The 18,087-nt window shown below is 34.7% G+C and overlaps 1 protein-coding gene across 10 annotated transcripts; it reads left to right on the top strand.

Annotated features, from left to right (window-relative positions):
- The first annotated feature begins 1,861 nt into the window (after window positions 1–1,861).
- LOC120087939 (glucan endo-1,3-beta-glucosidase 4-like) lies at window positions 1,862–8,866 on the top strand. 10 transcript variants are annotated; one of them, XM_090305620.1, is made up of 9 exons: window positions 1,862–2,120; window positions 2,219–2,277; window positions 2,632–2,661; window positions 2,771–2,908; window positions 3,781–3,946; window positions 4,089–5,333; window positions 8,338–8,365; window positions 8,478–8,613; window positions 8,710–8,866. In XM_090305620.1, the coding sequence occupies exons 4-9, from the start codon at window positions 2,852–2,854 to the stop codon at window positions 8,797–8,799; spliced, it is 1,722 nt and encodes a 573-aa protein (XP_090161746.1). In that variant the 5' UTR covers window positions 1,862–2,120; window positions 2,219–2,277; window positions 2,632–2,661; window positions 2,771–2,851; the 3' UTR covers window positions 8,800–8,866. The 10 variants fall into 10 exon arrangements, with proteins under 10 accessions (XP_090161746.1, XP_038900886.1, XP_038900885.1 ...); XM_039044958.2 differs by having other exon boundaries at window positions 2,632–2,680; XM_039044957.2 differs by lacking the exon at window positions 2,632–2,661.
- Window positions 8,867–18,087: the final 9,221 nt, after the last annotated feature.

The following is an 18,087-nucleotide window of genomic DNA, read 5'->3' as shown; positions in this document are numbered from 1 at the left end:
AAAAGTTCCCAAATGGGGGAAGAAGAAGGAGTTGCGGTCGTTTAAGGGACCTGGTACACGACTTAGCGTAATCGTATACCTGATACACGACTTAGGGTAATCATGGACCTCGATCAACGCTGCATGACTACCACATTAGCAATCTGCACGTGCCAGATCACAAGGATTCGTATATCGGGTATACGATTAAAAATTTTTATTTTTGTCAATATTATCCACCCAACCCTATTTTTGTTAATAATTATTAAAATAACATTATTTAAAAAAATCGAAAAAATACATTAGGTTCACTCTTATTATTAATACCCACCCTAAATAAAGGGATAGAGAGTGATAAATGTATTTTGAGTTCATTCATATTTTGTCTACTCTCTCCTTGATTTGGGTGAAAATGTATGTAAAAGTGAACATTTCTTTAAACCTATGATATAGATTCGAGGCATGTTTCATGTATCATTTGATTTTGTTTATGCTACTTTTATTCTACAATTTGTTTGTTATATCATGTTCAATAGATATAATCGTACTATGATTTAGCTAAGGTACGACAAAACATGAATTTGTATGGATAATTTACAATTTAGAAAGTAGTTGGTTTTTTTAAGAAATTAAATTAATAAAAATATTAAAAAGTAGAGTCTTAATATTTAAATTAATCAGGAATTTGGTTTCAATTGATTTGAACCCATTAATTTGGTTGAGGTTTCACATCAAAGTACTATAATTTACAAACTAAAAATAATAATAATAATAATATTAGCAAATTTGGTTGGATGGTAGTGTGAAAACGGGCCGACAAGTCGGCCGATACTGGAAATAGAATAATGCAGCCCAATCCGACAGAACACAGTCGCCTTTCAGACAAACCCACAAGACAGTTTCTCTTCTTTCATTGACTTCTCACAATTCTGTCCTTTTTCAGCAAAAAAAGACTGCGGCGTCGTTTTGCAATGGGCTGCTTCTTTATAGAGCCCAAAAACTAACAATTTGTTGGGCCGATTGAATTTGTGGTTAAATACCCACTTAAGCTAAGGATATGGGCCTGGAAGCCCATCGGAAAATTATAAACAATAATCCTCTATAAATTTTCAAAACTCGTTAAAATAGTTTTTATTTTATTTTAATGCTTCTCGATCGAGATTCATCACCAAATTTATATAAAAAGTTAATATTTTCAATTTATATTTAAACTATCCATCCTTCTTAGTTTTCTTTGTGGAATCTCGGCCAAGATGAAGATCAAGATTCACATAATTTTCCTAAATCTTATTTAATCTTTCTGATTTTTCCAGAATTTAAAAATCAAATTACCAAATATTATAGAATTTTTAAAAAGATAATTAGTAAATATATTTAAATTAGCAATAAATCAATTTGAAAATTTGTGGTTACATAAACTGGGTGTAATATTTGCAAGATTATGCACAACTCTATACTAAAAATGAGAAAGATCACATAAAAAAATATGAAAAGAGGTGAAAGTTGGTATAAGATTTTGGAAAGATAGCATAATATTTGAAAAAATTATGTGAATCTCGATGTTGATATGAGGTAAAATTTCACCTGGAAAACTTGATCTCGGTGTTCATCCAAGACAAAATTGTACCAAGAAAGTTCATAAGAATAGAGTTGGATATAAGATGAAGAATTGACTTTTTATTCAAGATTTGATATCAATTCGGTCGGAAATGACAAGAAAAACTACTTTATAAAACGTAAACAGGTTATTCACGATAATTTTTCAAGTCCACGGACCACATGAATGAGTAGCCCAATAAGCAACTTAAAAGTTAAATGGACGTTTTATTTTTTATTTTTTATAAAGATATTGTAATTAAAGTGAGTTGGGAATCAACTTCATGCCACGAAACTTTTTCTCTCGGTGCTTCGTTTCAGCTGGGAGTTGAACAGATTTTGGAGGGAAATTACAGGATGATCTTCCCTTTCTTTCTCGGTGGGTTGAATAAGATATTATTTCATTTCCTTTTCACGTAAATTTTTTAATTTAAAAATACACTTTTAAAGCGGAAGAACATTACACTTACACATGGCGTTGATTTCGATGCGTAATGTTCCTCCGGTTGGTCAGCCATTACGTTCTTCCGATTCTGGGTTTAAAGGTATTATCTGATGCTTCATTATCGGCATTTTGTCTTGTTAATATTTATACATTAATGTCATTTTCAGTGGAGTGATGATTGGTGAACTGTTATTTCAGTTGCATCGAGTATCTTGATGATTCATTGTAATAGTTTGACTCTCCAGCTCTTGTTTAAGGTTTTTCCCTTCTTCCTTTCTTAGGGTTTTCTTCAATTGTTATGAAGCTAACTTAATGAGCCTAGAAAATTCACTTTCCTTTATTGGGTGGTTAGATGTTCTCTGTTTTACTTTAATTTCTGCTCATGGGTTAATATTTTATTTGGTAATCTGTGTTTAACTCCTTGTTTACATATGAATTTCCTGTACCTTCCTTCTTTGTTGTTTGCAAAACCTTGCATCTTCTCTTTTTTATTTCAGGCTTTTTCTTGACCAATTAATTATTAGATTTTTTTTCCCGACTGTTATGAGTAAGAAGTGATTGTGCTCTCTTATTAATGCTTGCATGGATTGTGATATATGACGACCTTAAAGAAAGTAATCCCTCTTTCCCATATTAAAGAGGTATAACTCTGTTGTACTGGTAAGATGTGAATTGTATCAAGTCTCATGAATTTGCAGTTTAAATTGAATTTTGTTTCTGCTTCGTGACATCTCTTCACAATTTTGATAGGCCGGTTAAACTTAACTGATAAAGGACGACCGGAAGGAATAAAGAGTAATATTTGAGGTTGGCGTTCTGGTAAACTGGAGGATGCATGATAAATGGCCTGCGGTTGTGCTTTTGCTTATGTCTTCCATGATTTTCCATGTAAGAGGTACTTCTATAAACTCTTTCTGATCACTTAAATGCTAAAATACAATTTAACAGTTACCTCCATCTGTAACACTTCCAACTTCCAGTCTCTCCACTGGAACCTACTTTATTTTATATTCTTATACGCATTAGTTCTTTTTGTTAGTAATAAACACATTTCACTTTAAACAACTGAAGTATACAAGAAGGCATTGACAATAGCCAAAGGGGTTGAATAAAACCCTCCATTGGCAGATGTCATAGCCAAATTAATACTACTACTACTATAAAAAAAAAAAAAAAAAAAAAAAAAAAAAAAGAGACTGTTTTTAGCTCCAACATGACGCCACTAAAGAGTACTAACCCTTGCCCTATTTGAGAGCCTTTCCTCATCTTGGAATACCCTACTATCTTGGAATGTTTTATTTATACCCATGGAAAACCACATGAGAATAATATCTCACATGATGTGGAACAACAGGAGGCCAACGTAATAAAAATTAAAAACTCTCCCATAGTCCTTTACAGTTCCAAGAGAAGAGAGACATAATATAGAATTAAAAATAATCAAAGAGATTTTGCTCTCTCGTGTCTTATTTACTGTCTAAAACTTGTCAACTAATGGTAGCTTTGACGATTTTGGAAAGATTATACTTATGGTTCCTTAGGTTTGGATTTGGTAATATTTTAGTCCCCGAGTTATCGAATTCGTCATTTTAACTTTGAGGTTTAATTTTGGTAGCATTTTGGTCATAGCCGTCAATTTTCGATTAATATACTAACATAAAGCTAACGTGACACACTATTTTTATTTTCAAAATATTGTTTTTAAATAAAAAAAATCTTTGTAATATTGTTTTTCTCCTCTTTCTCCCTCCTCCATCCAGGTTGCTGCCACCGCCACTTTATCTTTCTTCTTTTCCCCTACTCCTTCTTTCCTTTTCCTTCTTTTCTCCCCTTCTTCCTTCTTCTCACGTTTCATATGGAAAAAAGAACCCTGGATCTGGTGCCCTACACGCGGTTGCAATGTTTATATGCGAAAAAAAATGAATGGTATTATCTGGTGCCCCACATCACTTTCTTCTTATTGTGGAAAAATGAGGATCTTTTGGTGTATCGGAGTCTTAGACAGTTATTGTGACATCATCACTTTATTCTTCTTTCCATTCCTAATGCAATTCTTTGAATCGATCAGGAGCATTTGTGGGGATAAATATTGGCACACATGTGTCCAGTCTTCCACCTGCCTCAGATGTGGTTTCAATGCTCAAACAGTACGAATTTACTCATGTTAGACTCTATAATGCCAATGCCCAATTACTCAAAGCCTTTGCAAATAGTAGCATTGAAGTAATGGTTGGTGTTACAAATGAGGAGGTTCTAAAAATTGGAAAGTCTCCATCAGCTGCTGCTGCTTGGGTTAATAAGAATGTTGCACTTTATATACCTGCAACCAATATATCAGCCATTGCTGTAGGCAGTGAGCTTCTTACCTCTATCCCTAATGCAGCCCCAGTCTTGATCCGTGCCATGAAATACCTTTATAAAGCTCTTGTTGCTGCAAACCTAAATCTTCAAGTCAAAGTTTCAACTCCCCAGTCTATGGATGTCATTCTTACCTCTTTTCCTCCCTCTACGGCCACATTCAATTCTTCATTGAACTCCACCATTTATCAACTCCTTCAGTTCTTGAAAAACACCAACTCCTACTATATGTTAAATGTTTATCCTTACTATGGATACATAAAAGGAAACGCATATTTTCCATTTGATTATGCTCTTTTCCAGCCATTGTCTATAAACCGGCAGATTGTTGACCCAAACACACTCCTCCACTATAATAACATGTTTGATGCCATGCTGGATGCAACCTATCATTCAATAAAAGCTCTCAACTTTTCTGGTATCCCCATTGTGGTCACAGAGTCTGGCTGGCCATGGTCTGATGGAGCCAATGAACCTCATGCGACCAAGCAAATTGCCGAGATATATGTTAACAATTTGATAAATAGGGTTTTGAATGGTTCAGGTCCACCTAGCGAGCCAACTAAACCTGTTAACACGTACATATACGAGTTGTTCAGTGAAGACCAGAAACTTGAGCCTATGTCAGAGAAAAACTGGGGAGTTCTTTCAACCAAAGGTTCTGCTATATATCGTTTGAGTTCATTATCCAGCAGAGTCACTGGAAGTTCTTCTGTTGTTTACTGTGTGGCAAAAGATGGTGCAGATTCCGGGAAGTTGCAAAATGGTCTGAACTGGGCTTGTGGTCAAGGTGGAGCTAATTGTTCTGCCATTCAACCAGGGCAGCCATGTTTTCTTCCCGATAACATCATAAACCACGCTTCTTATGCTTTTAATGACTACTATCAGAAAATGCAACGCAATGGTGGAACATGCGACTTTGAAGGCACAGCGACGTTAACTAATACTAATCCAAGTAAGTTCCTTTCTTCAAGTTTTTACTTTATCTGCGACAGCGTGTATTGTTACCTGATGCATTATTCTTTAGTCTAGTGTATATAATTTTTCACGAGGCATGAAGAAAATAGTAGAATGTAGATAACGAGGGGGAAATGGGTTCATAACTGAACCGGTAGGGCTATTGGCTTGACCACAAAATATGTTGGACCTGAATTGAACCAACTTACACTACCATGAACCAAACTGAGTCTATTTGGAATGACATTTTAAGTACTTAAAAACGTATTTTAAGTGAAATAAAAGTATTTTTTAAGTACTAGAAAGTCATCCAAATAGACCTTGAGCCTAAAGAGCCTCTGACTTTCACCTACTCTGTTTTTAAATATCAACTATCAAAGTTCTTGTTCTCAATCCTTATGAAAAAGAATGCACTTTCTTGTTGGGTTTATTAATAGTATCCAGGAAAAAGAATTGAATTGACAAAGAATGCATGAAGAAGTGATTAGATTTAGTGGACCATTAAAACACTAATGCAACTTGAGTGTAGAGTTTGGATGTGCTTTCAGATCTAGCCATTAAGGTGTGAACTGATGGAACTTGAATGTTGAGTTAGGAACGTACGAGAACCCCTCATTTTTAACACTAAAACCCCCAAAATCAATGGGTACAACAGTAAGAGAGTTAGATAAGGTTACCTTGTGATTGAAGATTAGGAAGTAAGGAGAGCTAGTCCCCTACCCAAGATTTGAACACTCCGCAAGCTAGTTGATCACTTTTACCTGAATGTTCAAGCATAGGATGGTGATTGAAGGATCCTTAATGAGGAGATCTATGAGCGGAAGTGGATCGTCCCAAATCCAATTTTTACGGAATTCATAATTTTATAGAGAAACATACATATGCATTTAACTCAAACAATTACAGCATGCTAATAATGAAATTGCAGAAAATTAAAATGGGTTTAGAAAACCCTTACCTTTGAAGATGTTCTTCAAACGGAATCCCAAAACCTGAAAGGGCACGACCACACGATGACCTTGATATTCTTTGGTGAGAATCCAGGAGATTGTGGTGCTTTGGTGAATTTGGTGAGGAAAGGGAATTTGAGAGAGGAAGAGATGAGTAGTAGGGAAAACCTTCAGAGAATAATCGAGATTTTTCTGTATCTATTCCAGGAAGAAGATGAAGCCTATTGGAGCTGTTTTTCCTACTTATTTGAAGTGGAGAGAAAAGAGGGGGGAGGGAGTTACAATTCCCTCCCATTAACTAATTTAAAAAATAATTAAAATAAATAAATAAATAAAATTCATTAATTTATTTAATAAATAATTTAATATATATTAATATGATAATTATCATATCATATAATATATATTAAATTATATGTTATATCAAATATAATATATAATCTATAGTTTTAATATTGTATCATATACAATATAATCTATAGTTCATTTTCTCTCACTAATGACATTTAATATAAATCACATTTATATTAAAACCAAGTATATGAATCCAATTCATATAATTAATATTTAAATCATATTCAAATATTTATTTTTTCTCATAAATATTTAATATAATGTATCAAATATATTATAGTAATTATATCATATATAATCAAAATTAAATTAATTATATCATATACAATTAATTCTCTCAATTAATTTGAACAATTCAAATTAATCTAAAAACTGATTCTCATTTATTCCCGTTGAGCTACCGAGGGGACCTCATGGACTTGTAGCTTGAAGGTCTAGCGGTACGTGAATAATTAATTAAACTCTTTAATTAAATTAATTACTCACCATCTGTTAGTACAATGACCCTTCACAAATTGCCCGTAAGTACAGCTGAGCCAAAATTACCGCTTTGCCCCTGTAGTTACATCTAACTCTTTAAGTACTCCTGATTCCTCTAATGAACAATAAATCATAGTCCAACTATGACCAAACCCCTCTCGGACCAGGAGAGGGTGTGGTGCCATATTGTTTAAGCCTCGGAATCAGCTCTTAAAGGAGCAATTTATCTACTTGCTCCGACATTGGGGAAGGAGTGAATTTCTTCTTGTGTAGTTATGTTCTCAGCTCCCCAATAAGACGAATCCCCAAAATGGTAGGCTTGTTGAATCGGCGTTCTAGCCACTCCCACCCATACAAATCAAAGGATCGCCCTCATAGGCAGAAGTTCACAACTTACTCAGGATTCAAGTCATGTTACCTATGGTCATCTTGGTGAAATGTAAGTCTTTATTATGAATGATGTTATATAACGAAACTAAACATTTCGTGATGCAGTCTTATACAAACTCTTTTGTATAGAATATCCCCGCTCACATGTCTCCACATGAATGATCAGGATTAGATCATTTGTAGCAATTTACAACATTTGTAACATCTACAAAGCGGACCATACTTGTAGTGTCACCAGGATAAAGTATCCAGCCTTATCCATCTACTATAAACCATTCATGATCTATTCATATGTCTCTACATGCATGTGTAAGCTACAACATAACCATGAATATTAGTTTAATGCAATTAAATTTGAAATAAAACATCATATAGATAAAAGTTTGTACATTACAATTACAAATAAATCTCATTTCGAGAATTCAAAATACAAAACTGTTATTGACAACCTAACAGTCATGCTTTTGATGGTCTCCCAAAACCCTAACGTGTGCCTACATCATAGATTTTGTTATAATGGCAAAAATGTCCTTATTTAACATGTTTTAGAAAGGATAAAATTAGAATCAATAAAACTACACCTAAATCATTAGAGAAAATATAAATAATAACTTTGAGCTCCTGGCGGTTGGTATCAAATACTCTTCTTTCTTTTCTTTTATGGGTTTCTCTAATTTCTAGGCTATTTGTTGTGTCTTTCTATTCTGATCATCTTTTTCCATTTAAGTACGATCTCTCCATTCCACATGTATAAGAATTAGAAACACGTACACAAAATACAGTCGTGGTTGCATATTCCGTTTATCTAATATTAGTGCCCTCTTGCAGGCCATGGATCCTGTGTATACACCGGAAGGTGAGCAAAAAAATGCTATTGGTGTTCTATTAACTTATAAAAAAACTTTTATACGTCTTCTTTTTGCAACATAGTTTATCTGAAGAATTGCCAACATGTTTTCTGTAACCAGCGGTAATCCAAGTAGTGGAAATGGGGCTTCACCCCCGATTCCTTCGCTGACTCCGGAGCCTTCCATTGATTTCCCCAGTTCAAGTTCAAAACTTGAAGCCGAGCAGTTTCATTTTCTCGTCGTCACCCATGCTTTTGTCTGCTTTCTTTCTCTGCTTTTGACTTGAAGTTAAGATGCAAGAACTTTTCTGTTCTTGTGCTATTTAATGAATGAGCAGTCTTCAACTTTGCAGTTTCAAGGAAAGCCACCAAGGGAAGGGATGCAAAGGCCCATCATTTTGATTGAACTTCTTGTACTATTCGGTATGCATAATCCTTTGTAATTATGTAAATACACTAAATTAAATGAGATCGGACCAATTTATGAACATTAAGATCATTGTTGTGCAATTATTTGTATACTATATCGATATTAAAAAATTATATTACTTTTACAACTCTATCAATGATACAAAAATTGTTTACTGATGATGAACGGAAGATGTAATTGTTGCGTTTCAAATTACTAACTTTGATCCTCGCTTTTATCTTGATTTTAATATTGGTCAAGTTGGTTCAGTTTGTCTCCATGCCTTCAAATATCAAATTTTAGTTCTTTTAATAAATATTAGATTTAGTTTCTCCGTATTAATTTTTCCTGAATTTGGTTTGATGATGACGACGACAAGAGCAACAAAAACAATAATTTTCATGCAAAAAATTTTAACATATAAATATAAACTTATAGTAAAAGTATTAATAGATAATTTTTAAACAACAATAAATTGGTAGTAATATTAAATTTAAGATTTATTAAAAGTATAAGGACTAAAATGAAGTGTTTCATCTAAAGTGAGCATAGCTCAATTGTCATACAAATGTGTTTGTGATCAAGAGGTATGTGATTCAAATTCTCTACCCACATTGTATTAAAAAATATATATAAATTTCAAAGACCAAGGATTAAATTTGAAAAAACTTCAAAGTTCAAGAACCAAAATGATATTTTAACTCTAACGATGATTTGAATTTCTAGATGCTACTGCATGCATGCATAATAAAAGATTAAACAAAGATAAATAAAACTTTTATTTCATTTAATAAAGCTCTAAAATGATAAATTCATGAAAACACGTTCAGGGTACCCCTGACTCTAATAGATTTGCATGGGTGAGGGTTGACTCAACAACGTCGGCTCAATAAACCTCCCATTTCAAGGGTAAGACCGGGTAGATGGCTGGGGACATAGAGTGCAAGACAGAATTTACTCTTACCCACTTTTAAGGATAGTAGAGAGGTTGTTTTCTTAAGTGTTGACTTCGGGTCTTGAACAAGGGGCCCCGCCCTCTCATTGGCCGGACTCGGTTTAGTGATGGATCACAAACCAACTGTTCATTACAGAATCAATGGGACTTAAGGAGCAAGATGTAATCTCGAGGGTAAAACAACTTTTGACCTAGCCGTTATTACGAACAACCTGTGAAGGGCTGACTTACAAATCATGATTATATCGAGTGGACATAATATATCTATAGTGAGGGGAGTACAACTACTGGGTTTTAGTGGAGTGATCCGGTAGTTAACTAATGGTGGTTAATTAGGTTAAAGAGTTTAGCTGGTTAATTGCGGATCATTGGAGCCCATGATCTGTAGGTTCATGAGGTCCCTATTAGCTCATATTAGACTAAACCTTAGAACAATGTGACAAACAAATTTGAAGTGTTCAAATTTGATTTTTGGAGCAAAGCGTTAAATATATATGATATATTTAACTAATGTTTAATTGTGAATTAAAAGAGAGAAAATAAGAGATATTTAAATAACATTTAAATATCAAGATTATGAATAGGGATTCATATAAATTGGAATAAGTGTTGGATTTAATATTCAATTAAATTAATTAAATTGTTTAATTAATTATTTAATATTAATTTAATTTTTAAAATTGATTATTAGAATTATTTTTTAAATTAAATGGATTTGATCAAAATTGCATAATAAGTCAATTTGTTGACTAGGTAAAAAATGCAATGGAAGTCAAATTGTTGGCTTTTGATTTTTGAAAGTCAAAAAAGTCAAATTTGTTGACTTTGAACTTTGAGAGTCAAACTTTGACCAAGTTAGTGGAAAGATCCAACATTTATGAGTGAGAAATGTCAACTTTTGCATGGCTAAGTGTTGTCTTCATTTGAAGACACTTGTCCCACTAAATCCTACATTTTGAGTTACTGGAATTTTGAGTGTCAAATTATCATCAAACTCAAAGTTGTATGTTTACTTGGTCTTTAAAAGGAGTGTTTAATTCTTTTGAAGACTTCTTGGCCATAGGGGTTGATAATCTCATCTCATTTTCTCTCAAAGCTTTAGCTTTTTCCTCTCCAAATTAGTCACTGATCGGATTCCACCATCCTGTTCTAAGGTCGGAGAATAGTCGGAAAGACTCTCGTGGTGGTCTACAAACCGTTCGTGAGGAGATTGGAGCTGGTTTGGAGAAGATTCAAAGACTACAAATATTGAATTATTTTCCCCTTTTACCTGTTTGATTTCATGCATGCTTATCTTTATAATTAATCTAATTAGAGTACTTTAGATCCGTTTTTCTTCCACTGCACATGTGTTCGTTCCATCAATTAGTATCAGAGCATGCTTAAAGTACTCAATTTTTGGTTAATTTATGCATATGGTGGGTATTGATTCATGTGATGAATGCTTGTGTGCTAAAATGGATAATTTCGGTTTTGACATCCGTTTTTCCTCTTGGGTTGTAATAATTATTGTAATTGCCCAGTGTATTATGGGATTTATTGTGTGGCAAAGAGCCTGTAAATTTGCTAGAGTCATTAGAGTTGAAATTAGACTGTAATAGCTCGGTTCCGACAAAGAGGACAGCTCCAATTTGTTGCAAAATAACTCACAGACCCGGAATACGCTCCCAGACCCGGTTCACGACTCGAAGCCCCGACTCGGAAGGCGCCTGACCCGCGAGGTGGCTGGCTGACGCGTGTAGAGGCTCCAGACTCGGAGATCACCCGCGATCTGACGCGTTTCTATGTTCCACCCGGCCCAACCCAGCGCGCAGCCCAGTTCGCCAGCTCACTCGCGCCCAGGCCTAGCTCCATGTGTTCGGCCCAGCTTTCGCCCAAGCCGTCCGTGCCAGCCCAAGCGCTCGCGTCCGTCCGCTCCAGCCGACCCGCGCGCCTGGTTTTGGAGGCTCAGCCGGTCCAGATGGTCTGGACCGGTCCGGTTTAAGTTTGTTGGACCATATTTGACCCTTTTTGGCGGTTTTTGCTATTTTTTGGGCTTTTGAAGTCGGTTCAAGCCCTTTTTAAGCGGTTCGAGCTAGTTCGAAGTGTTAGAAGGTGGTTCGAGACCTTTTTCTGCTTATTATTGTAATAAGTGTAGCTTTTAGCTAGTTTAGGATGCCAAAACCGGTCCATTTTAGTGTGTTTATTTAATTATGCATTGTGAATGTATGATTTAAATAATTTATCAATTGTGTGCATATTGTATGCCATGTAGATTTAAAATCCTACCATAGGATAAACATATAGCATGCATTGCAAGTTTATAAGTGTTGTAATGTATAGTATGCATGTGTAGGATTCTATGGTTTTTGATATAAGTTATAATAAATGCATGGAATGAATATTTATATAATTGTTATATAAAAGCATGTTATGGATGCAATGTATGTCTATTGTTTTATAAGTTGTTTTAAAATTGCATTAGACATTAAAATCCATAACAAAGATAAGTTGCATGCCCACGTAGGTTAAACCACCCGTTTTAATAGTTAAAATAGGTCGACATTGTTGGGTTTTATGTCCTAAAAACTCGCAGTTTAATGATAAACATTTGTTATAATCAATATACTTGTTATTGATCTCATAAATTGTATGAAAGTCTAAATCCAATAAACTAAGACCTATGACTATTGTATTAGTACTTGAACTTTATGTGGAGACATAAGAGTGAATTAAGTTCGAGTAAATAGTCAAAATGATCTATGGTACACGAATGAGGTTGGATACCTTATTCTGGTAACACCATTGGATGTGGCCTATTCTGTAGTTATTACAAAGAGTTGTAAAGTGCTACATACGATGTGATCCTAATTCGTACATGTTATGACGTGAGGAGTGGGGATGTCCTATGCAATGAGTTTGCATAAGATCAAAACCAAAAAATAAGTCACTTTTACTTTATAACGTTGTTTACTGTTTAAACTGACTATTTCACCTATATGACCTAGGTAACTCGATCCTAATCCTGAGCTAACTATGAACTCCTGTTTATTCGGGATTGCCCTTAGATTTGCATAATACGATTTAAATATATAAATATGGACATGTGTTAAAATTAATTTAATATTTTATATTAAATTAATTAAGTTGTATTTAATAATTAATTTATGGAATTAATTAAAATTTTCATTTTTAAAACCAAAATAGATTTTATAAAATCAAATTTTGATTTGTAGATAAAATTGGAAAATTAGAAAACAAAACACACAAAATGGAAAAAGAAGTTTTTCCATTATCCATCACCTAAGTAGCTCACTCAAATGGCATTATCTTTGCCTTGTCTTCTCCAAGCATGAACTGCAACTCATGCAAGTCTCTCCTTTGCATGTTGATCTGCAATATAATGAAGAGATTGGAGTGAAAATTGGTGACGTAATCTATAGAGAATTTGAGAGAAAATTTGGGTTGAAGAAAGAGTTCTTCAACAAGATTATTGTAGTGAGCATTTCTCCTTCATCCCTTGATTCAAGCTTGTTTTGGGTCCCACAACTCAATCTAGAGCATTAAGAGAATAGTGGAAAAGATCTTGAGGTGGTCTGCAACAGATTTGGAGAAGATGGCAGCTGGAGAAAGAGCTTTGAAGAAGTTTATAAGAGGTATGTCTTAAAACTTATTTGTTTACAGCAAGAGCACGCTTTATATTTTGCCAAAATTAGTGAATTTGAATGTTTAGACAATCCTTGTGCTTTCGCTGTTGCTGATATAATCCTACAATTGGTATCAGAGAATCAAATAAGCATTCAATTTGGTTTATTTTTGGTTTGGTGGGTGTTCTATATGAGAAATATGAAACTGATGCGCTGATATGGTTTTCTGAGTTTTGACATTTTAATTCTCTTTAATTTCTCATTTAAATTTGTAATTGGCTCTTGTTTGATGAGCTTTTATGTGTTAGCAAGAGTCTGTAATTTATTTGGAGTTATTAGAGTCGAAATTAAGATGTAATTGAAGAAACAAGTGAAGGAGGTCGAGTTGTTGTTCCAGTTTTTCAGCTTCTGCTCAATTTCGTTGTTGAGGTTCCAGTTGCTAAGTGATCGTCTAGTTCCAGATGCTACACGGTGTGAAGAAAAGCTAGATGATCGTATAGCAACGGGCGCTGGTCGTTGTGATGTTGAATGCTAGACGATTGTGCACCTGCGGGAGCTAAACGATGCATTCAATTTTCTATACGATAGCATTAAGCGATCGTTTAGTTTTGGCGTGGGAACTAAACGATATGTTGAATTTACTATACAATGGTACTACACGATCGTTTAACAATGATGCACGCTAAGCGATGTGATGAAGTGCTACGCGATAGCACTGAGCGATCATTTAGATACGGAGTTAAGCAATCGTGTAGACGAAGTGCTAAGCGATGTGTTGAAGTTTCTATGCGATGGAACTAAACGTCGCTTACCTACGATGTTGAACGATGCGATGATATTCTATACGATGGAACTAAGCGATCATTAAGCTATGACAGATACTAAATGATGACATGAAGCGCTAGACGATGGTGTTAAGCGATCGTTTAGTTCTATACGATAGAACTAAGCGATAGTTATGCGATAACTATGCGATAGCTAAGCGATGGAGTTGAACTACTGTGTAGTTCTATACGATAGTACTAAGCGATCGTTTAGCTTTGGCAGACACTAAGCGATCTTATAGTTCTATGCGATGGAGCTAAACGATCGTTTAGTTAAGGTAAACACTAAGCGATCATGTAGTTCTTCACAACTGAAGGTGATAGAGCTAGACGATAGCCTTCAGTGCTACACGATTAGCCTTTGCAAGACTTTGAGGTTGGACCGAGAGCAGTCGATTCGACCGGTTTTCTCAAGGTCCAATCCGGTTCAGCCTCAAAGTGTTTTTGGCTGGTCCGGTTCAGACTCATCCAATCCGATTCAAGATGCTTGGTTTCGGTTTGGAGCAGTTCGAGCGGTTCAAAGATGGTTTTGAAGCTGATTGTAATAGTTAGGCTTCTATTTGCTTGTTTTTTGCCAAAACTAAAACCATATCAGTCTGTGTTTAATTATTTATGCATTTGATATATATTATATTTAAATGAATCTTGTATGTGCATATAGTATGCCATTTAGATTTAAAATCCCACCATAGGAAGCATGTTACATGCATTAAAAATATGTTATAATTGTTATAATATATAGTATGCATGTTAGGGTTTCTTGTATTTAATATAAATGTTATATTAAATGTTGAATGCCTCATGTATGTTATGGATGTTTAGCATGTATACAGTTTTATAAGTTGTTTTAAATTGGGTTAGACATTTAAAATCCATAATCAACAGTTGCATGCTCACGTAGGTTGACCACTTGTTTAATTGTTAAAACTTATAAAACCTAGGTTACAAACTCAACCGGTATATAATCCTGTCTATGGTTGGGGTTACTTAAGTTGACAGTTTACGGAACACCTCCTACCTGGGGATTATGGTCGAATTATTGAGCGTTGGTAACCGGTTTTATGAGCATATGTGAGTGATGTGAGGTAATAAAATGGTTTATCACCTAGATATCGTAGGTTAAATCTAATTATAAGAGTTATATTTGGATAAACCACATAGACTTAGGGTTGTTTTATTAGCAAAAAAGAACCTATGTATAAATCTACCCAATAGAACACTTTAGTAGCAGTTTAATAACTCTATATGATAGAGTTATTAGAAAACTTCAATGGGAGATTAATAACATATACGATATGTTATTTTTAGCTCTCACGTCTCTAAGAGTTCACAATCCAGATTTAAGCGGTACTTCGTGTCACCCTGAGAGTGACCTCCACTCGGAAAGTATTTTTTAGCTTAAATTTAGATTTCGGTGAATAAGAGGAAGTTGTTCGAATATAAGTCTTTTATACAATATATAGATTTCAACTACCACATCTCCACATAGTTTACACCGTGAGATTCATACGACGCTTCGTGTCACCCTGGGAGTGACCTCCATTCGGAAAGTGTGACTGATTCCTTTCTTTTCTAGGCTGCCCTGTCCACTAGAAAGAGATGCGTGAAAAAGAATACAGTTCAAGCAGAAAGCTAGTAAAGGCACTCGATTAACCTGAGTCAATATCAAGGTAAATGGAGGAAGTAGTTCATAGTAAGTGGGTGAAGGATATGTGTCAATATATCCTACGGTCTCCTTCATTAGTCTGAACCGTGAGATTCCTATGTTGCACCTGCTGGTTTGCTTTACGCGGCCTTTTGCTAGTCATTTAGCGATCGCTATCCCCTCGGAGGGTTGTAACATAGGATTCGGAATAACCCAGACTTTAGTAAAATGAATAGGATTTTATAGTTCTGTCTTGGATATTGTCTTCTATTTTAGAGGAAAGTTTATACCGTTCTATAAAATCTGAAATGGCGGGTCACACTTACAAGAATTATTAAGTTGTTAGTAAAGATCATTACCTAAAATGATAACTAAACGACTATAGGGATAAGAGTTATTCCAGGGATAGTGTTTAGTCAAAATTGTTTGTTTTAGTGAAGGAGTATCTGACTGCCACTCGGTAGCACATATTATGACTCACTAAAATATCGTTGCAAATAAATAATGGTTATAGGTACATTATTACTTTTTTGCTAAAATTTGATCTTGAATTTAGTTACAATTATCTAATTAGAATTTGTTTGAATTTTATCAGAATGTCAAATTTTAGAATACTCACTTCTGATGTACATAATAGTAAAATCAAATCGACAAACAAATTATTAGCAGTTAATTACACCAAAAGAGTTTTACCAGATGATTTTCCTCTATCTTCTAGCTCATCTAAAATTATGAATTATATAGATGAGAATGTTGAATTCGAACAACAAGATAAATATGATTTACCTGTTATCGAAGTATGTTTAGTGGAAAACGATAAAATCTGGATAATTGATTCAAGTGCCGCTAATCATGTATGTACTATCTCACAGGAAACAAGTTCCTGGAGACAGTTGACAGAAGGTGAAACAGTCTTTAAGGTAAGGACCGAGGAGATTGCTTTAGCCAAAGCAGTAGGAATATGAAGTTATTTATAGGAGATAAATACATTTATTTGAAAAATGTATATTATATTCCTTCTATGAAAAGGAATCTAATTTATGTCTCCTGTTTGCTAGAACAAAATCATAAAGTTTATTTTGAAAATGATGAATTGTTCATCAAAATGGGAAATAAACAAATTTTCTCTGCAAAATTAGAAAATAACTTGTACATATTAAAACCAACTGAGGTCAAAGCTGTTTTGAACATAGAGATGTTTAAAACTACTGGGACTCATAAGAAGAGGAAGATTTCTCCAAATGTCTATCTTTGGCACTTGAGACTTGGTCACATAAATCTCAACGAGATTGAGAGATTGGTTAAGAACGGTCTTTTAAACAAGTTGGAAGACATTACCACCTTGTGAGTCCTGTCTCGGGGGTAAAATGACAAAGAGATATTTTTTTGGAAAAGGTCTTAGAGCCAAAGAAACCCTAGAAAAGTTCAAGGAAAATAAGGTAGAGGTTAAGAACCAATTAGGTAAAAAGATTAAAACACTTCGATCAGATCGATGTGGTGAGCACATCTTAAAATTCCAGGACTATTTGATAGAATACGGAATTCAGTCACAACTCATAGCACCTGGCACACCTCAACAAAATGGTATTGTAAAAAAAGAGAATAGAACTTGGTGATGGGAAATTAGATGTCAATTTACTCGACAACTAAAATCCCTTGGACGCAATATGCGATGCATGTTTTTAAGGTATGCGTTGATAGTCATGTGTCGATGGTCATGCGTTGGAATGACTATGCGTTAATACATGTATGCGATGACCATGCGTCATGTCACAAGTTTTCTTGCGCTCATGCTAAGTATAACGCGAACACAAGTTTCTCGAGTGTTCAAAGGTCGAACTCAGGGACTTGTAGCAAAATGAATGCAGTAATGTGCATGCGACGGTTGAATAAAAGAATGGATGGGAAGGTTTCTAAGCTAACACTACTTCTACTCCTAACTAACAGACAACACAATGAGAATATGCATGAGAGGTAGATACACGACAACTCTTGACATGAAACAAATGAATGAGAAAATAGATAAAATGCAGAGATGTTTTCATTAAAGTACTTAAGAGTGACCGCAAGGGCAACCTTAGTCAACACAAGCCATATGATCATGCTACACACACTTGAGCCTAACTCTAGGACGTATGCGGTGTATCTGCGATATTTTCGGGAAGCCTATGCCTGCCTAACCCGCTCACGAGCTCTCACTACATGAGTGTGATAGCCGCATAACACCTTATCCTACTTCCTGGATGCATGCAATATCCTATCCATAGGGTGC

The sequence above is a fragment of the Benincasa hispida genome, chromosome 10 (assembly GCF_027475165.1).
Source record: "Benincasa hispida cultivar pf3 chromosome 10, pf3_genome.v1.1, whole genome shotgun sequence".
NCBI lineage: Eukaryota > Viridiplantae > Streptophyta > Magnoliopsida > Cucurbitales > Cucurbitaceae > Benincasa > Benincasa hispida.
This window is presented reverse-complemented; position numbering and strand designations above follow the sequence as displayed.

Excerpts from the sequence above, each read along its gene's own strand:
- LOC120087939 (XM_090305619.1), top strand. The coding sequence starts at position 2,852 with ATGCATGATAAATGGCCTGCGGTTGTGCTTTTGCTTATGTCTTCCATG. Across the intron at positions 3,947-4,088 it reads TATGCGAAAAAAAATGAATG|GAGCATTTGTGGGGATAAAT; the intron begins GTATTATCTGGT and ends TGAATCGATCAG. Across the intron at positions 8,614-8,709 it reads TCGTCGTCACCCATGCTTTT|TTTCAAGGAAAGCCACCAAG; the intron begins GTCTGCTTTCTT and ends TCAACTTTGCAG.